At 50.9% G+C, this 18,593-nt stretch overlaps 1 protein-coding gene across 2 annotated transcripts; it reads right to left on the reverse strand.

Annotated features, from left to right (window-relative positions):
- Nucleotides 1–6,262: 6,262 nt before the first annotated feature.
- Nucleotides 6,263–18,477, reverse strand: LOC142821603 (uncharacterized). Of its 2 annotated transcripts, XM_075913098.1 has the most exons (8): nt 18,065–18,477; nt 15,981–16,076; nt 15,675–15,746; nt 15,343–15,365; nt 14,539–14,654; nt 13,927–13,986; nt 9,302–9,412; nt 6,263–8,995 (listed from the first exon to the last, which is right to left on the reverse strand). In XM_075913098.1, exons 1-8 carry the CDS (start codon nt 18,410–18,412, stop codon nt 7,575–7,577), a joined length of 2,247 nt encoding a protein of 748 aa, XP_075769213.1. In that variant the 5' UTR covers nt 18,413–18,477; the 3' UTR covers nt 6,263–7,574. The 2 variants fall into 2 exon arrangements, with proteins under 2 accessions (XP_075769213.1, XP_075769214.1); XM_075913099.1 differs by lacking the exon at nt 15,675–15,746 and having other exon boundaries at nt 18,065–18,476.
- Nucleotides 18,478–18,593: the final 116 nt, after the last annotated feature.

Consider the following 18,593-nt stretch of genomic DNA (forward strand, 5'->3'; position numbering starts at 1 on the left):
CCAGGGAGGAAGAAGGAGGGGTCTCTGGATGCGTGGAGCCCCTGGCTCTGCCTGTGAAAAGAAAGAACAAGGGCACAGCAGAAACTTCAATTCCACTTTGTGCTTCTTGACTTTTTCAATCTAAGGACTTTGAAGAAATGCTTCAAATACTTGTTCCAGTGGCACAATGGGTTTGCTCACAGTGCTTATGTGACAATATTCATAGGAGATATGTAGAGGTTGTGAGTTCAAACCTCACCTAGAGCAGTGATTTTGAGTCCCTCCTGGGTTGTCCCCTTGCAGAGGTTCCCAAACTTTTTGGCATCACGCCCCCCCCCCCTTTTTGATTTTTGAAAAACCCTCATGCCCCCCTCCAAAATAGCAGCAAACTTGTTGAGCAAAAAAAAACCCCCCACCAACTTCATGTGGGGAGGGCTGGGCCACCTCATGCCCCCCCTGGAATTTCTTCACGACCCCCAGTTTGGGAACCCATGCCTTGCAGTGAACTCTGGGAGAGGTGGAATTCCACCCCAGAGGATGGGATCAGTGAAAATTTGCACTTCACATATTATGGCCTCATCACAGTGAATGCTGGGGGGCCAGTACTTGGTTCAATGTCATGTGCCTCCTTAAAAAGTTGATTATCCTAAGTGAAGCATTTGCACCTCCAGATGTCATGTCTTAGCTTTCGATTGAACAGGGATTGTTAAAATGTCAGCAAACCCCTCGTGTGCTCTTGTGCCAATGAACATAAACCAGGCAGACGGGTCCCTCAACTGAAACCAATTCAAACCTGCTGGGTGTCTGGTTTCTATTCCTGTCAGTCGAGAAAGGGGGAGATCTGAGCACCCATTGGCTGTTCTGTACAGAAGAACAAGAACCACGTCCAGCTGGAGAGGAATTGCTGTGATCAATCTTCTGGAACTTGATTCAACGAGTCAAACTAAGACTCACTAAATCAAACCCAGAGGGCACCCCCACCAGCTTCCAGTACTCCTGCTCTTTGCTCCCTTTGGCTTCCCGCTGTGGGGACATGGCCAAGCTCAACTGAAGGAAGCCGACTCCAGTTACATATTGAGGGATGGTAGGAAAAGCAGACACATTGGCCAGACACCACTGGGGGCTGCCTCCCCCATACTTGGCAGGTGCCTTGACCAGCTTAGCCATGGGTCTTTTCTCCCAGCTGCTCCACATGTTGCCATTGCCCATCCCTTGGGAGGGGAGAAGAGTCACCCTCCATGGCTGTAGCAGCTTTGCACTTGCAGGATCTCTGGGCGCTGACCCCCGCCCACCCCAGGGCATCACAAGGGCATGTGTTTCTGGCTTTTCTGTCCCAGCAATTGCAGCAAGAGCCCTGCCTTGCCAGTGCCAGTCACAGCCACAGCAGCCTCTGTACCCGTTCCAGGCTTGTGGTTTTCTTCTTCCCAATGCTCCTCCCCAATCAGCCTTTTCCTGAACTGGCAGTTCCCTGGGTGAACAGGGGAGGCCTCTTCTGTGTCCCAGGAAGACATAAGAAAATGTGAACAAAGGTCACAGAAAGGGACCAATGGGAGTTGAACTCAGGATCTCTTGTGTACAAGGAAAGTGCTTTAGCCAGCTAAGCCATAGTGCCCTCCTTGGAAAGATTGGTGAAACTGTTCTACTCTATGGTCCCAGACAACACCTTTGACTCCCAAAGTGCAGCCATTCCCCATTTCCCTCCAGCCCTGGCAGTGTCTGGCTCCCTGGGCACAGAAAGCTACAGCTCAGTGGGCAGAGGCTCTAACATGCACATCTCCCCCAGCCGCTGGGACTATAGAGTTTACCTTGAGATTTAGTGTTGCTGGAGGGAGGGAAAGGTGAAGCAAACATTGATCGTCTGGATTAGAAACCCCCGTGTCTCAGGGTTTGGGTTGAAGTCTCCGGGACTGAAAACCACCCCTGAGATCTTATCTGCCCGGAGCAAGGGCAGCAACTGTGAGTGGGGGTCAGAGAAAGTTTGGGCACATGAGTAGGACACTTACATGGCTGGACTAACATTGCTGGCAAAGGACATTGCTCAATCCTCTTGAGTGGGTACTTACTTGTGGGTTGGTTCTGAACCCTGCTTGTGTCCAGGCCTGACATAACCTGCCCCACAGAATTCACACAGCAAATGGGGCTCTCAGAACACAGCAGAAGTTTGGGGGCTTATTTCCAGGCTGTGGGGTGAAGCATCAAACCAGCCCCCTCCTGTAGGGCCTGTGAGTGTTGCAGAATCTGGGCCCCCTGCGCCTGGACAACAGCAAACATGTCTTGGGGCCCCACAGAGACCCACCTGGACTGCCTGGGCCTGGGCCATGAAGCAGGAAGTGGCTGAGGCTGCGGCCAGCCAGGGAGCTCCCTGGCCCCTGCGATTGCCGGCATTAGGGTTGCCAGATGGTTCCACAGAAATACTTGACACCACCTCACAATCTACATTCCAGCTTATTTAGAAAATACCCGACATTTCTATTTCCTCATTTACATTTTCTCAGTTTGTTTCCTGAACAGAAAGCTCAAATACTGGACAGTCCGGTTCAGAACTGGACCCCTGGCAACCCTAGCCAGCATGGAAGCAAAGCGTAAGGCTGTGAGAGGAGGCCTCCTGTCACCTCCCCCGGCCTGAGGCAACAGGGCTTCCTCCTCCCCTCTGAGGAGGGAGCAACAGAGGCCAGGCTGAAGGTTTTGTGCTGGGGCTGGAGGCTTAAGCCCGAGCTCTCGGCCTCAGTGGGACTTCCTTCTTCTCCCTACTCCTGCCTTGCTGCCTCCTTTGGCCAGCAGCGCACAGAGGGGCAGCCGGGAGAGACGGCCGCCGTGGGCAGAGGAGGCCAAGGCACAAGCGTCTTGGGGGTGACAGGCCTGAGGCCTCTAGCTTTCCCAGGCTCACGCCAAGGGGCTTTCTTTGGTGCTGGTAGGAGAGGGATGCCAGGCCCAGACCAGTGGGAGAAGGGGCAGTGCCTGCAAGGGCAGAAAGGGTTGCTGCAGAACGTGAGACGTGGCATTTCTGCCTGGTTTCACTCAGGGGACCTTCCCTTTCTGCTACCGACTCTTCTCCTGTTACCTGAGAGACTGAAATGGGGCCATTCTTGTGGTAAAAGGCCAGTGTGCCCAGGCCTCCCCACACAGACCAGAGTGCCCCACTGGGGACAGGACAGAGCCTTGAATCAAGCATTTGAGAACACGCTGATCCTCTATCCTGTGAGAGGGTATTGCAGGAGGGACACTGCACACAGAGTGGCTAGCTCCGTTGGTAGAGTATGTGACTCTTAATTTCAGAGTCATAGATTCAAGCCCCATGCTAGACAATGCCCTCCCTTCAGTTATGTTCTCTGCATATAAAGCAATTCAGTCTTAGCTTTCTCAAGCTCTCAGGTAGGAAAAGTCTCTGATTTCTCTAGTAGAACCCAGGAGGAAGGACACTAACTGACATGTCCAGCCTCATAGGAGAGCAGAAACAAATTTCCCCCAACCAAGAAAGAAGGGGGGGGGGGAACCCCTCTCAGTATCTGATTATTCCCCTTCAGCACTCTGAAGGTTCCTGTCCTTTGGCATCAGCTCTGTGATGGGACAATAAGAGCATGTCTGCACTGGAGTGCTATTTGGAAATAAAGTGCCTGTCTACACAGCAAGCAGTTATTTCTAATTAAGTACAAGTTGGCAGGCTTCCTACTCTGACTCCAGAAGAGTCAGAAGAGTAAGGGATATCATGAAGAGTAAGGGAAGTCAAAGGGAAAGGTCTCTTCCTGTCAATAGCACCCAAAGCCAAGTTAAGCTATTTTGACTTCAGACTTCAGCTACAGCTACACAAACAAGTACCTGAAGTTGTGTATCTTAGTTTGACTTTTGCCTTGCTGTGTAAACATGCCCTAAATGAGCTACTAGTTAAGAAGCTGGCAAAGGATCCCTTCCCATGGTATTATAGCGCCAGGGAAGGGTACACACCGGGGCAGAAGGCAAAGCAGCTGGGGCTGTGTGAGAGACTGGAGTGGGCCTGAGGGTGCAGAGAAGGAATTGAATGGAGAAAGAGGGGGGGCTCTTTCCACCTGGGTTTGACACAGACCTTTTGCATGGCAGACAAATAGGATAACACCACAGAGCAGAAACAAAAGGCAGAGGAAATTTTTCAATGAAAGCTTCAAACCCCTCACTTGCAGGAACCGTTTACATCCATCGACATTTACAAAATGCTTCCCCACAAACATCTTTCCAGCTTGTGTGTCTCTGGGAAAGATTTCTGCCAAGCCCGGTCCCAGCCCACTGGTCAGAACCCCCTGAGAAACAGGACACCCTCACTCCCAGCCATGTCCCCGCCCAGGTGAGGAAGGTGAAATGAGCCGGAGGCTGCTGCCCGCTGGGTCAACAGAAGAGTGGGTTGACTGTTCTCAGGGACACCACAGCAACATCCCTGCTTCCCCCTCGGAGGGGGTTTCCTCAGGGCCAGACAGAGCCATTCCAGCACCCTGGGTAGTCAGGTTAATTGTACCCTGCGTTGGGGAAGGGCGCAAGCATGGCCCAGCCCTTGCCCGGAATGTGGGAGATGGCGCACGGAGCTGGCGGTGGCCGGAGGCATGTGCCTTGCCTGGCCACCTCCGCTGGTGCTCAGCCTGGTGCCACAGAGAGCAGACAGAGCCTGACCGTGCAAGGGCCTTGTAGCCGTGGGGGGAAGGGTGCTGCTGGCCAGTGCTGCAGGGGTTAAAGCGGACCCTGTCTCGGGCGGCCGCTGTAGGGTGACTGGTGGGAGCTGCTGCAGCTTGCAATACGGGCGCGTGGCACCTGAAGGCAGTTATCAGCTGTAAGGGTTGCACAGCACCCCTTATATCAGGCGCCCCAGGCAGCTGCCCAGCTAGCCCATGCCTTAATCCAGCCCTAGATTTCCTGCATAGAACGGCACAAGCCCCAGCCTCCAGAAGAGGGGTTCCCAGTTGGGGATCTCCGGTAGCAGCCATGGGATGGTGGGAGCCAGTTACTGCAGAACAAAGGACACCAGTGCTACGTCTACACTCGTGGCTTCTTGCACAAGTACAGCCGTTCTTGGGCAAGAATCGGCAGAGCGTCCACACTGCCTGCCTGCTCTTGCTCAAGGAAATTTACAGTACCGCGTGGTAAGAGAGGGCTTCTTGCGCAAGAGCGACACTCTTTTTTAACAGGTGTAAGCCCTTTTGCGCAGGAGCCCCTACTCAAGAGGGCAGTGTGGACGCTCGGCAGGGATTTCTTGTGCACGAAAGCCCTATGACTAAAATGACCATCAGAGCTTTCTTGCGCAAGAGAGCACCTACACTGCCATGGGCGCTCTTGCACAAAAGCACAGCTCGCAGATGGCAGTGTGGATGTTTTCTTGCACAAGAACCCTTGCACAAGATGTTCTTGTGCAAGAAGCCATGAGTGTAGACATAGCTCAGGAGTGGGAGAAACTAACCATCTGCTTTATTTGCAAAGGAGAAACAAAGACAAACTCTTGTCCCCATCTCCACCCCCCTCAGCCTGGCACTTTGCACCCCAGCCAGGGCCGGATTAACGCATGGGCTAGCAGGGGTGCCAACCTATGAAAGCACCTGATTGAAGGGGTAAGGGATGCCGCATCAGGTGCCCCCATAGGTTGCCACCCTGGGGCAGAGATGTGCATGCAGCACGCGCCCGCTGCCCAGGGTGCAAGAACCCTGCAACCAGCCCAACTCTCCCAGGCACCCCCAGAGAGCAGCACTCACATATGGGGGGCAGGAAAGTGGAGACACTCCCTGAGACACCAACTCAAAAGGAATCTTTCTGGGTATGTCTGCACTGAGATAGCAGCCCAGTGGCCAGGCTGTAGCTAGCCCAGCTCAGCTGTACCTGGCCTGGAGAGTTTTGGTTGGGAGATTAGAAACCTACAGACAGGGGCATCTCTGGGAGGTGGGGGGGATGTCACCATGTCAGGGCAACTGTCACGCCCCCCCATCTTCCTTTGCTCCAGCCCCACCACTGAGATATACTGACCATTCTCATTGCTTAAACTGCACACAGAGCTTGTGGCAAAGGCTAGCATATGGTTAAAATACAATGAACATTCTGGTAAATTATCAGAGGGGTAGCCGTGTTAGTCTGAATCTGCAAAAGCGGCGAGGAGTCCTGTGGCACCTTATGCTCCAACACTTCAGTTAGCCTATAAGGTGCCACAGGACTCCTCGCCGCTTTTATTCTGGTAAGTTCTCGTTTGTGTTGTGCTGTCTGCACATCTAACTAACCAGAGATCAAAGTGCATGACCCGATGGCCTTCACAGAGAGACAAAACCCACAACACAGGGTAGATTATTCAACACGTTCACATTTATAAGAGTGAAACATAAGGAAATCTTTTAAGCCTCAGAATCTAGGAAATAAATAAACTTACTTTTCTTCTGCAGTGGCTAAACCTGCTTTATTTCTTGCCTCATTACATGTCTGTGTTAGTTAAAAAGTTCTATATGTCATTGTACTAAAAAAAAACACAAGTTCACATGAACAAATGATCTGGAGTAGTCCAGAAAAGCCCAGCAGGAACTATACCCAGAGACGGAACCAGGGCTCTGAGATGGGACCAGTCACACTCTGCTGGGAGGTTCATTGGGATTTCCCTGTCCACACCAGGTCTTTCTCCTGCAGCCCTCAGACGCCGGACTTAGGACCACAGAAACCACACTGGGATTCCTGAGTATGGGGAGCCCAGGCCACTGGTCAGTGACCCTTGGGGTGCATCTACACAGCAGCCTTATTTCGGAATTACAGTGCATGTCTACACCGCAAGCCATTATTTGGAAATAACATCCACCTGGAAGACTTGGTCTTTTGACCAGGCTGCATCTGAAGGAAGGAGCCAAAGACCCCAGGGTGGGGGAGAGCCCTGGTTTGGAGGGGTAGCTGGGAAAGAGGTTTTAGGGGGAGTTTGTAAAAGTTTGTACTGAAGTTTCAGTGGAGCACTAACAAAACATTGTTTGTTACCTTTGAGTCTGTAACCTGCTTTGCTCTGCCTGTTCTCACTTATCACTACTTAACTCACAGAGCTTGTACTTAATAAAACCACTTTTACTTACTATCAAGCCCAGTGTAAACAATTACTACCTATGGGAGCAATCGGTGTGCACTTTCCCCTTTCATTACTAAATGGGGCTTACCCCATTCTTTGGGGTTTGATCCCATTTGGGGAGTGCTATCCTAGGAAGCTGGGCCCTAAACTGCTCTCTCCTCAGACCTGAAGAGGTTCAGCATCTGTAGCACTGCTCAGAGGCGGGGGTGGGGGCAGGAATCTCAGCTCAGGGGAGACTAAGGAGCTGAACCAGCAGGACCAGGTGGTGAGAAGCCCCAGAGAGTAGAAAGGTGAGTGGCAGTGGCCAGGTCAGTACCCCAGGAGGCCCTCCCAGACAGGTCTTCTGAGACCACAGCCACTTGGCCAGGCAGCTTAAAGGGAACTCAGGTTATATGTTTCTCCTCTCTGTGGCTCCTCCAAAGGCTAAGAAGATTTGAGCTCTGACTGAAGCTTTCCCCACAGTCAGAATAACTGAATGGTTTTCTCCCCTCTGTGGACTGTCTAATCTTTAACAAAGTCTGACCTGTGTTTGAAGCCTTTTCTGCAATCAGAGCTTTTATAAGGCGACACTCTTGTATGTATTCTGATAGCTAGTAATGCAGGAGCACTGACTGAAGCTTTTCCCACAGTCAGAGCAATTGAAAAGTTTCTTTCCTGTGTGGGTTCTCTTATGGTATAAAAGGCTTGAGCTGCGACTGAAGCTTTTCCCGCAGTCAGAGCAACTGCAAGGTTTCTCTCCTGTGTGGATCCTGCTATGGATAACAAGGTCTGCGTTTCTTTTGAAGCTTTTCCCGCAGTCAGAGCAATTGAAAGGTCTCTCTCCTGTGTGGGTCCTCCTATGGGCAACAAGAATTGAGCTACTACTGAAGTTTTTCCCGCAGTCAGAGCAAGTGAAGGGTTTCTCTCCTGTGTGGGTCCTCCTATGGTTAAGAAGGTGTGAGCTTCTTCTGAAGCTTTTCCCACACTCAGAGCAGCTGAAGGGTTTCTCTCCTGTGTGGGTAATCCTATGTCTAACAAGGTCTGAGCTGAAACTGAAGCTTTGTCCACAGTCAGAGCAATGGAAAGGTTTCTCTCCTGTGTGGCTCTTCCTATGGGTAACAAGGTTTGACTTCTGACTGAAGCTTTTCCCGCAGTCAGAGCAATTGAAAGGTTTCTCTCCCGTGTGGATCCTCCAATGGTTAATAAGTTCTCCATTACTACTGAAGCTTTTCCCACAGTCAGAGCAGTAGAAGGGTTTTTCCCCTGTGTGGGTCCTGCTATGTCTAACAAGGTTTGAAATCTGACTGAAGCTTTTCTCGCAGTCAGAGCAATTGAAAGGTTTCTCCCCTGTGTGGCTCCTCCTATGGGCAACAAGGCTTGAGCTACTAATGAAGTTTTTCCCGCAGTCAGAGCAAGTGAAGGGTTTCTCTCCTGTGTGGCTCTTCCTATGGGTAACAAGGTTTGACTTCTGACTGAAGTTTTTCCCACACGCAGAGCAATTGAAAGGCTTCTCTCCTGTGTGAGCCATCCTATGGATAACCAAGTGTGAGTTTGTACTGAAGTTTTTCCCACAGTCAGAGCAGTTATGGGGTGTGTCTCTTGTATGTATTTTCTGATGGTTTGTAAAGTGTGAGTGCTCACTGAAGCTTTTCCCAGAGTCAGAGCACTTGAAGGGCTTCTCTCCCGTATGGACCCTTTGATGTTCAGTAAGAGTTTCACAGTCACTACACGTGCAGGGTGACTGTTGATGGGGGATTTCCTGTTGGACGGTTTCTGTATTTCTTTTCTCCCCTGTGCTCCTGGAGGTACCCTGTCCCTCTCCTAGATGATTTCCCTGCTGCTTTTCTGGGCTATGCTGACTCTCACAGCTCTCTCCTTGCTCACGTATCTGGAAAACATGTCCTTCAGATCGTCTCAATAATAGTCCACATGGAGACACTTGCTCCAGTTCTTCCTGCTGAAGACTCTTTTCATGGTTCTCAGTCAGTGTCCCGTCACCTGTTGGAATAGAGGAATGATCCAGACAGGAGTTATTCTCCACGATGAACTGCAAGGAAACTCTAAAAGAGGAATAGAAAAGGGGACACACGCTCAAATAATGGTCAAATTATCATGAGCTGAGTTCGTTGTCCTCCTTCACAACCCGTCCACAGAGAAGAGAACCCAGCCTTTCCTCGCTCACCACACTCTTACTGGAGTTGAAGACAAGCTGAACAGTCAGTCAGACTTCATGAAAACACACAAGTTACATCTGCTATAAGGAGACAGAAATTGGTTTCTGAGTCAGTTTAACTGATTGCTCACCTGTCTGGGTGTTGCTGATGATCTCCCCTTCCTCACAGCTCGGAGGATCTGGGATCCGCAGCTCCTCTTGCTCCACCCAGGAGATCACATCAGTTTCGGAGACTGGAAATGCTGTTTGAAGAACAAAAAACCAAGTGCTGATCTTGTTCATTAAGGTCTTTGCCATTCCTGCTTTCAGAGCCAGGATCCGAGTCACCGACCCAGAGAGGCTCCGTTCCCCACCTTGCAGAGACTGGGCTCTGGCTGGTACAAGATCCCAGGACACACTCACCTGCAGTAAAGATGCATCACTCACCCATCTTGGGAATGGCCCAGCTCATTCCCCAGGGCAGCTAAGCGCTCTGCTGCACTCTCTAGGGTACAACTCAGACCCCCTCACAGCCCGGTCTATCCGCCCGGAATCCCACAGTTGGACAGGAACACACTGCTCAGAAGGGGAGCTCTAGTGAGGGCATGAAGGTGTGACACCAAGGTCCCCAGGTAGGGCTCAGACAGCAGCTGCCACATGGCAGGTCACTAGAACTTGGAGATGAAGGACCCCGCAGATGTCTAGCTCCCCAAGCTCTGTCCACAAAACCCCTGGCTGGTGGGCTGGGCTTGCCCTGATCTTTGGCTCAGATGTTCTACTTGGGCCAGGAGGAGGCAGAGGAAGTTGCCTGAGCATCTAAGTGAATCCTTGGCTGGTTGCTTCACGCCCTGCCTATGTGTCACACTCCTGATCCCAACGGCCTGTGTATGGGTGGGCCCTGCCAGCTGCCCACAACAGTTGCCATTCCCATGGCTGCCCAGGGTGGCGCTGGGCTTCTGTTGGGGCAAGCCAGGGCGGAGCTGGGCCGTGCTGCTTCCCTGGTGCTTGTGACTGTTGCTCAGCTCCCCCTCTGCAACCTCCATTCTACTCTGCCAGCAGCAGCCTTTGTGTGGTTTCCCAGTCTGGCTCTTGTGGCCAGCCTGGCCTTTGATTTGGTGCCCCTCCAGGGTTGCACTGAATCTATCACCTTTACACCTTGTGAGTGTGTTTCCCTCAGCTTTGGCCCCACCCCTTCTTGGAACTTCATTTTCTGTTCAGAAGATCCACCTGGGACATGACCATGGAGATCACTGTGCTACTGCTGTTAAATAAGATAATCATAGTCATCACATCAGAACATTCCCATTGACGTGGCACCCAGCACACTTCGCAAAAGGTTTATTGCAGCTGTGTATGTCCATTCTTTTTGAACTAGAACAGGCTGGGCTTTGGCAGAATGGTGGAGCACTGGGGACCAACTAACCAGGAAAGCGCATTCCTGAGCAGGAAGAGGCCAATCAACACACATCTCCACAGTAACTGGAAAAACAGTCCTAAGAGATGGCTCAGAAAGACACTGACCCTTGTGCACAAGAGCGGGATGAGGGGATAATGGATACGGATGTTTTGTTCAAAATAAACAGGCAGGAGGCTAAGGGGGTAGAACACATGGAACATGCATCTTGTTTGTGTCAATGTATGAGAAGTCACAAGAGGGGCATGTTGATGCTGGCTGAGGGGCAGCATTCTCACTGCTGACTTATTGGTACCGTTATTGGGTTGGGACAAGTCTCACTATACCTGTGCCTAAGGAGCTGGGACACTAGCATCCTGCTCCTTTTCACAATAAACTTGGCCGAGTGCCTTAGCCTCCAAATGGAGCCTGAATCTTTCTTAGCAGCAACCCTGAGCTGTGCTGCATGGATAAGCCGCAGGCTCTGACAGTGCTGCTGGCATCAGAGCTCCAGAAAGAGCCACACTGAACAGCCATAACAACGCTCTGTGGCATTAGCAGAAATTCTAATGGCACTGCAGTCACTGTGGGAAGAAAAATTATCAATCACAGCAGCACTGGGGAACTCTGGTGTAAATCAGGACCTAACTGTGCTATTGGGGTGCACATATGAAGCTAAGCATTATCACTCTTTAATGTAGGTATCTTTCCCAGCTCTGAGAAACAGCTCTCTCTTTAATAGCTATTAAAGAGAGAGGTGACTGCACACAGAGGCTGCGTCTAGATTGGAATGATTTTCCGCAAATACTTTCCAACAGAAAAGTTTTTCCGTTAAAAGCATTTCTGGAAAAGAGCGTCTAGATTGACACGGATGCTTTTGCGCAAAAGCATGTGTCAATATAGACGCGGTTTGGCACAAGACAGCTCTGGTGGCCATTTTCGCCATCGGGGCTTTTTTGCGCAAAACAGTTTTTACCTATCTACACTGGCCCTCTTGCGCAAAAGCATCATACATTAGATAGTCAGTGTTCTTGCACAAATTCAAACGGCCAGTGTAGACAGCTGGCAAGTTTTTGCCAGCCTAGACACAGAGAGAGAGTTTGAGGGACTTGATTAAGGTCACACAGGAAGACTGACGGCCAGAGAACTGAACACAGGTTTCCTGAGCATGAAGCCAGACATACACACAGGAAGAAAAAGTCCCTACTCGAAAATATTTCACTCTAAAAACACAACACAGATGATGTGATTTATCTCCACTGCACACAGCGGCAAGTGAGCCCCAGAGAGAATAAAGCTGAACTCTTGAAAGGAAACCCAGCCTGTGCCTGAAATGCAAGAAGAGCTCTGCTCACGTTTCTCTACTACAGAGCTACTTCGGACAAAATACTCACAGAGCGTGAACTGCCTCATCCACCCTCCCTCAGCCCCAGCATCCAGCCCCTGTCACAGAGATTAGCTACAGGCAGAAAGGACTTAGGGAACTGCACCCACCTTATACTGGCTCAGCCCACTGCCACAAGGGGAACCTGCAGGCACAAAGATCAGACAAACCAAGAGCCAGACCCAGACCTCTAGTACCTGCTGTTCCTGCCTGAGCCTTTCTACTCACACCTCCAGTCAAGGCACAAGATGGGCAAGATAGGGGGGGAAGCGCACTGAGACCTTAGCTGTGGGAAGAGCAGCTCCACTCTTACGTCCCTCAACCTGCTTTCCCTGGGAGGCAGTATGGAGGGGACAGTCTTTCACAGAAGAGCCAGGATTATTGGGGCAGATACTCATGATATTGGGGGCAAAGACAATGAATGATATTGAACCAAACCCAACCCAGCTACTCCAGAGCCCACCCAGCTTCCGATACCCGAGGGGACAGGAATCCTTACTCAGCCAGTTCACAGCCTCATAATTCTCCTGCATCACATCCCTGTAGAGGGATCTCTGGCCTGGGTCCAGCAAAGCCTATTCCTCCTCAGAGAAATACACAGCCACCTCTTGGAAGCTAACCAGCTCCGCCACAGCCATTTCCTGTCCCTGGCTCTGAAGGCCAGGGGCTGAGCTAGAGACAGACATGGGTGTTCTGCAGCCTGGCAGGGGGAGAAGGCGAATTGGAGACATTTCAGAAGGGGCTTTAATCCTTTCCACACCCCCATTCTCCCCACACTCTGTCCCTAGTGACGTGACACACGTGTTAAACTTTTGTCCACAGTGGTAGAATCTTAGTCTAGATATTCCATTAACAGCGCACGGGATTTAGATCCCAAATCCATATTCATTTCTCTCTGCACCTGGCTTGAGTTAAAAGATTACTGCATCTGCAACAATGGGATCTAGTTCTCAGCACCCAGTGTTTCTGATAACAAGCCACATATTCATCTGCCTGAACATGGACATAAGCCAAATGTAGGCTGTTGTATTTGAAAGCCTTAGTCTTCATTCACAGATTTGCAGCATAAACATTGCTCTCATCTCAGAGACGTTATAATCCCTTTCCAAAATAGAGAATCAGTGAAGGTAAGCATCTGAATGGTGGTGTTATTATTAAATACGTGTGCTTATTATTAAACACTTGTGCTGAGTGTTTGCAGGATGAGATCTTAAGATTCAGAAGATATCCTCAGTTATGCAGTCTGACCCCCTCAGTGGCACAAGCCATTACACTTAGTCCAGTTACCCAGGCACAAAGCTCTGTTTTCCCACAGTGTATTTTCTAGAAAGCCCCCAGTGATTTGAAGACATCAAGAGATGGGAGAATCCACCAGCTCTTTGTTCATTTGTTTCAGCAGCTAAACCGCTTCCCTATCAAACATTTGTGCCTCTTTTCTTGTCTAAAATAGTCTGGCTTCACCTTTCAATTATTGGCTCTCACTGAGCCGTATCCACTCGACAAGGCGGGTAATTCATTTTCATGGGGTGGCCAAATGGAAAGTGGCTGAGAGCTGCACTCTTCCGTGACATAAATGCAGGAAATGGAGGATCCGGGATGGGCACTGGGAGGAGGAGGATGCTTGGGGTAACGGTTTGGGATACAGGACAGATAGAGGGGTCTAGGAGGGAGTTTGGGTGAAGGAGCCTTTCAGCCTATTTATTGTTTGAAACCAACCTTATATTGAAACTGACTGAGCAGTGAAATCTGAGCCTGAAGGTGCCGTCCGTTTTGTGCTTTAACTTCACCCCTTTAGCATCACAAACCTATAGACCAGTGTTTCTCCAAATGTCCACAGGACCCCATGCAGCACCCCTGGGGCTCCTCACTGATCACTGGGTGATTTAGGGCTGTGTGCACCGTGGTCACTGGGTTTGGTTGGTAACTCCAATGACAATCCCATGAAGATGTTTTCACAGGAATTCTCACATCACTTAAAGAATTTCCACCAGCAAACTCACCTTGTCTGAAAGCTCCAAGGGATTTTCCTCTTGCTCTCTCCAGTGCACAGGGCAGAGTGTCTAGTGGGGGAAGGGATACGAGAGGTGAGATTCCAGGCTCTCCTATTCATAACAATGTCCCACTCTGAACTCTGCATTTCAATTCTATCAGAGACACACTCAGGTATTTAGTATGAAAGAGTCTGAAACTTTCATTTCCTCTCTCACTCGGGCACCTTCCAGCAATGGAGCCAACATCCCTGCAGCCTCACACCTGTCCCAGGAGAGACAAGCTGAAAATGAGATTTACTCTTCCCTCCTCAGCCCCTTCCACTTGGTTTCCCATTCACTTACTGCCTCTTATCATAACCTGGAGCTGTGGTGGCGGAACACGTGGCCATCACAGTAACTTTAGCCATTTTGATCTCTGAATGGGAGGTTCAGTGTTTGCAAACCCCTGGTTCTATCTGCAAGCAGGTGGGTCTGTTCGCTCAGTGTCTCTAAGGAGAGCAGACTGACGGGGCCATCGTTCTCCACGTGGGAATTGAGGCAGGGGAAGTTTGGCTTCAGAGGCCAGATTCAATAGTCTCAGATATTTGAACTGCTTTCCCCTCATCCATCCCTTCCAGGTACCTTTGAACTCCCTCAGAGTCTCCGACACAGCAATCGTTTTCTGGGAGAAACCTCTGACTTGTTCTTCCAGTTCAGGGGAAATCTCTTCCTGCAGCTGAAATTGCCTCGTCTCACACCTGGACAGAAACAATTCAATGTGACTGTATGTCATTTACAGCTGATAAGTTCTGGCTAGTAAGTCTCAGCTCTAACAGGCCTGGAGTTAGAATTCCTCCAATTCTCCCAGCATGAGAACAGGGACAACACATCCCACGGCCATGCAACCTTCCCCTCAAAGATCCCATTTCTGTTTTTCACTTCTGTCCTGTCGAGACTGGCTGGGGGAGTAAAGGGGAATAGAGTCTCCATGGCCAACTCACTCCTTGGCCTCTAGATGCTGAGGGACAGGAGGTTCCCATGGGAAGGGCTGAAGGAATCTGTCCAGTAGGGATTAGACTGAGACACCAGCTCCCCTCAACCCAGCTCCTTCCACACAGGTCTCCAAACAGCCCTCGAGTGGGACAGACTCTTGATCCCTGCTGTCCTGGGCTGAATATGCTCAGTGCCCAGCAGTGACAGGCCCATGTTCCACCCCACAGTCCTGCGGCAACCAATCCCCAGGGAGGTGACAGTTCTAAGAAACACTTGATCCTGAATGGGGAATTCCAGAGTCTAAAGTGCGAGGATGAGACCCTCAGAATTAAATGCGTCAGAGATATTCATGTCTAACATCTGGCTGTAGAGCTCTGGGGAGATGTGGTGCTAACATCCGCTCCAAGCCTTTTCCCTGCTCTGTGCAGTGTGAGGGGAGTGAGAGCCACGTACCTACTCAGGGCGCTTCTGCCATCCTAGAAAAAAAGACACAGAAAAGAATCTCAGCCCCATTGGACACACACAGGGGACCTCTGAGAAGGGATTTTGCAAACCTGGGAAGAGAGGCCCTGCCCTGGCCCCAGGAACATGGATCCCCTGAGTGAATGGGGCTTTGCCATCTCTAATAGATCTGTGCCTGTAACTCTACAAAGCACAAGAGTCATTCACATGGCAGCAATGCACAAGGTGTTACACTGAGATCTGACAACTGGGACCCAGCACTTGTGATTCAGGAGCCCCTCTTCGCTGTGTGAGGAGCTGGGATGTTTGTCCCTCAGTCTCACCTGCAAGAATTCACTTGCTGGCTTCTGACACTTCCCCTCCAGCTCACCGATCCCCTCGCTGATACGGGAAATCTGCACAGAGAGGTTCCTGACAGTGTCAATCTGGAACCTCACGACCGCCTCATCTAATTTCTCCAGCTGCACTCATGCACTGACACGGATGCTCAAGGCCTTTTTACAGCCAGCGATTCATAATCCAGGAGAAACGCAAACAAGCCCAACCTCACCAAGGCCACACAGGAGTCTGCCTCCTAACACAGCCCTCCCACTGCCAGTCCCTGCTGGTCCATAGCCACAAGCACTTACCAGATGCTCCTGGCTTTTCCCTTCTGCTGTTGTTTTCCTTCTCAGCAGCTTTTCTCTCTCCTCCTTCAGAGTCTTCAAATGAGTCTCCAGTTTTTCCTGAAGAAACAGATATAAGCACGAGGGCAAACCACATTAGATGTTGGGAGCCTATTTGTCTGCCTTTAGGAGAGTCCCAGTTTTGTGGAGGTCTGCCTCTGTCCAGTAGGGAGTCAGCCCTGGACATGGCTTTGTCCATAGAAAAATACACAGGAGGAGCAGGACACCTACGAGCATGGGGGACAGATCGGTGGTGGCACCTTCATAAAGAATGATGCAGGTGGTTAATAATACTAATCACATAACCGATTACAATTTTATCAGTGACAGTATTTTTAACCGGCTGACAGGCAGGGTTGGTAGCGGAAAGGGGCTCTCCTGGGGCCAGGGATCTCTTGCGAGGTCTGCCGGGGTGGCCACAAGAACTGCTGGCCAATGGGAACACCCAGCAGCTGCAGGCTGACATCAGCTGCCAGAGGCAAGTGGGCACTTCAGGGGCAGTGAGGAGTTTAACCAGTAACTGGTACAGATAAACATTAGCTCATCAGTTAACCAGTTTGAACTCTTGCTACAATCCAGTTGAATCCCAGTTCTGCCTGGCATAGACCTGTGCTTCCTGAAACCCTGCTATGGGTGGAGTGAAGGCGCTCGGGGCCCCACACAGCATCCAGCCCAGCAACCTCATCTAGTGCCAGCTGCTGCATCAGAGTTTAACCCCTCATGGAGCAGCCCTGAAGTTCAGCATCCCAGTGGGAAACCTCTTCTCCCTGCTGAGCCTAGGGCTTTATCGAGGCATCTTTTTCTCCTAAGAGCCACACTTCATCACTGTTCAGTGATGCTGAGGGACAGGGAGCAGTGCAGTCTATCAATTGGACCAGGGTTCAGGACCAAACTCTATCCCTGATCTGTTTGGCGACTATGAGCAACTTGCTGCCCCACCTTCCCTTTCCACAGTTTGTCTAACTGGACTGTGACCTGCTCAGAGCAGGGACTTCCCCGTGCTGGGTATTGTGCAGGGTCACTGTGGATCTATAAGGCAAATGACAGCTTATTATTCCTGTTCATCCAATCAGTAACAACTTGTAACCTCCACTTCTCCAGTCCCAAGGCAGATCACTGACAGAGTGGCCTGTAGCACCTGTAATCTAAACCTCTCTGATTATTCACACCTTCCCTTGTGCAAACACCCCTCTTGCCACCAGTGAGGGCTGGGTTTCAGGATTTAGAGCCTCAGAGAAACATTTCCCACATCAGGTATCTGTAAAGACTTGACATAAGTTGCCACAAAGCCAGAACATTTTCTTTTTACTGCATCTCTTTAATCATGAAGGCTTTACAGAAGTGGTCACCAACCAGAAGATTGGGATCTACAGGTAGATCTTGGAGCCTCTGACAGGTGATCTTGACTGATTTGGCTAAGAGGCTATCAAGTGCAGCACTTCAGCTGCCCCCTCTCCTTGCTGCTGCACATCTCCTGCCCTTTGCCTTGAAGCTGTTTCCTTCTCCCACTCTGCATTCTATCTCCACAAACAGAGGGAGTCTGTAGGCTGCTTTTGAGAGTGGTGCAGGGGCGAGCCTTCCTTAGCCCCACTGCACCACCACAGAGGAGCCACCTGTAGCAAGCAGTGTGCAGCTGGAGCCTGTATCCTGAATCCCTGTTCTAGTCATGTACCTCTCCTGCACCCCAAGCCTCTTCTCTAACCCTGAGCCCCCTGAGCTCAAACTCCCTTACAGAGTGTGAACCCCCTCCTGCACTCCAACCCTCTGCCCCCTGCTTGATGAAAGGGAGAAAGGATGGAGGAGGGAGAAGGGATGCAGTGAGCAGAGATGGGGCCCCAGAAAAGGGTCACAAAGGAGGTGGGGCAAGGGTATTTGGGTTTGAGGTAGATCCTGGATTGCACTTAAATTCAAAAAGTGATACTTTAAAAGGCTGGAGACCACTGCTTTACACTGGTTGGTTCACATCTGTGGCCGGTAACAGTCAGTGAAATTAGCCTGTAATTAAAACCCAATCTTATTTCCCATCACACTGGACAGTCACTCTGTACCTTGTACTCCTGGGCAGCTTCCTGTAAGGGCACCACCATGTGAGCCTGGGATCTGTCACACACCACACAGATGGGAGTTTGATCCGCTTCACAGAACAGCTTCAGAGCCTTCTGGTGCTCCCCACACACCCCGTCCCATCTTGCTCTCTTTGATGACTGGAAACTCAGCGGCTTGGCTAGTTCCACCATGTTTGCCAGCTGCCGGTTGGGCTGGAGGGGTCCCTGCTGCTCAGTGTCTCTGCCTTGAGGGCTGAAGGGGACCTGGCAGGAATTGTGCCCACACTCCAGAGTGACAGGGGCTGTGAAATCCTCCAGGCAGACGGGACGCGGCGCTTCCTCTGCAGCCATGGCTGCCTCTGGGCTGAGGGTCGTGTCACTCTCCTGAGCTCAGCAATGGAGGAGCAGGTCCGGGGGGGGGGGGGGGGGGGGGAAGGCGTAAGGCATCACAAAAAAAACCATCAAATTTAAAAATCAAAAAAGCCCCAAAAGCTTTGCCCCCCCCCCCAGCAGGGTCTCTATTGGGCCTCCC

This window comes from Pelodiscus sinensis, chromosome 31 (genome assembly GCF_049634645.1).
Source record: "Pelodiscus sinensis isolate JC-2024 chromosome 31, ASM4963464v1, whole genome shotgun sequence".
In the NCBI taxonomy this organism is placed as follows: domain Eukaryota; kingdom Metazoa; phylum Chordata; order Testudines; family Trionychidae; genus Pelodiscus; species Pelodiscus sinensis.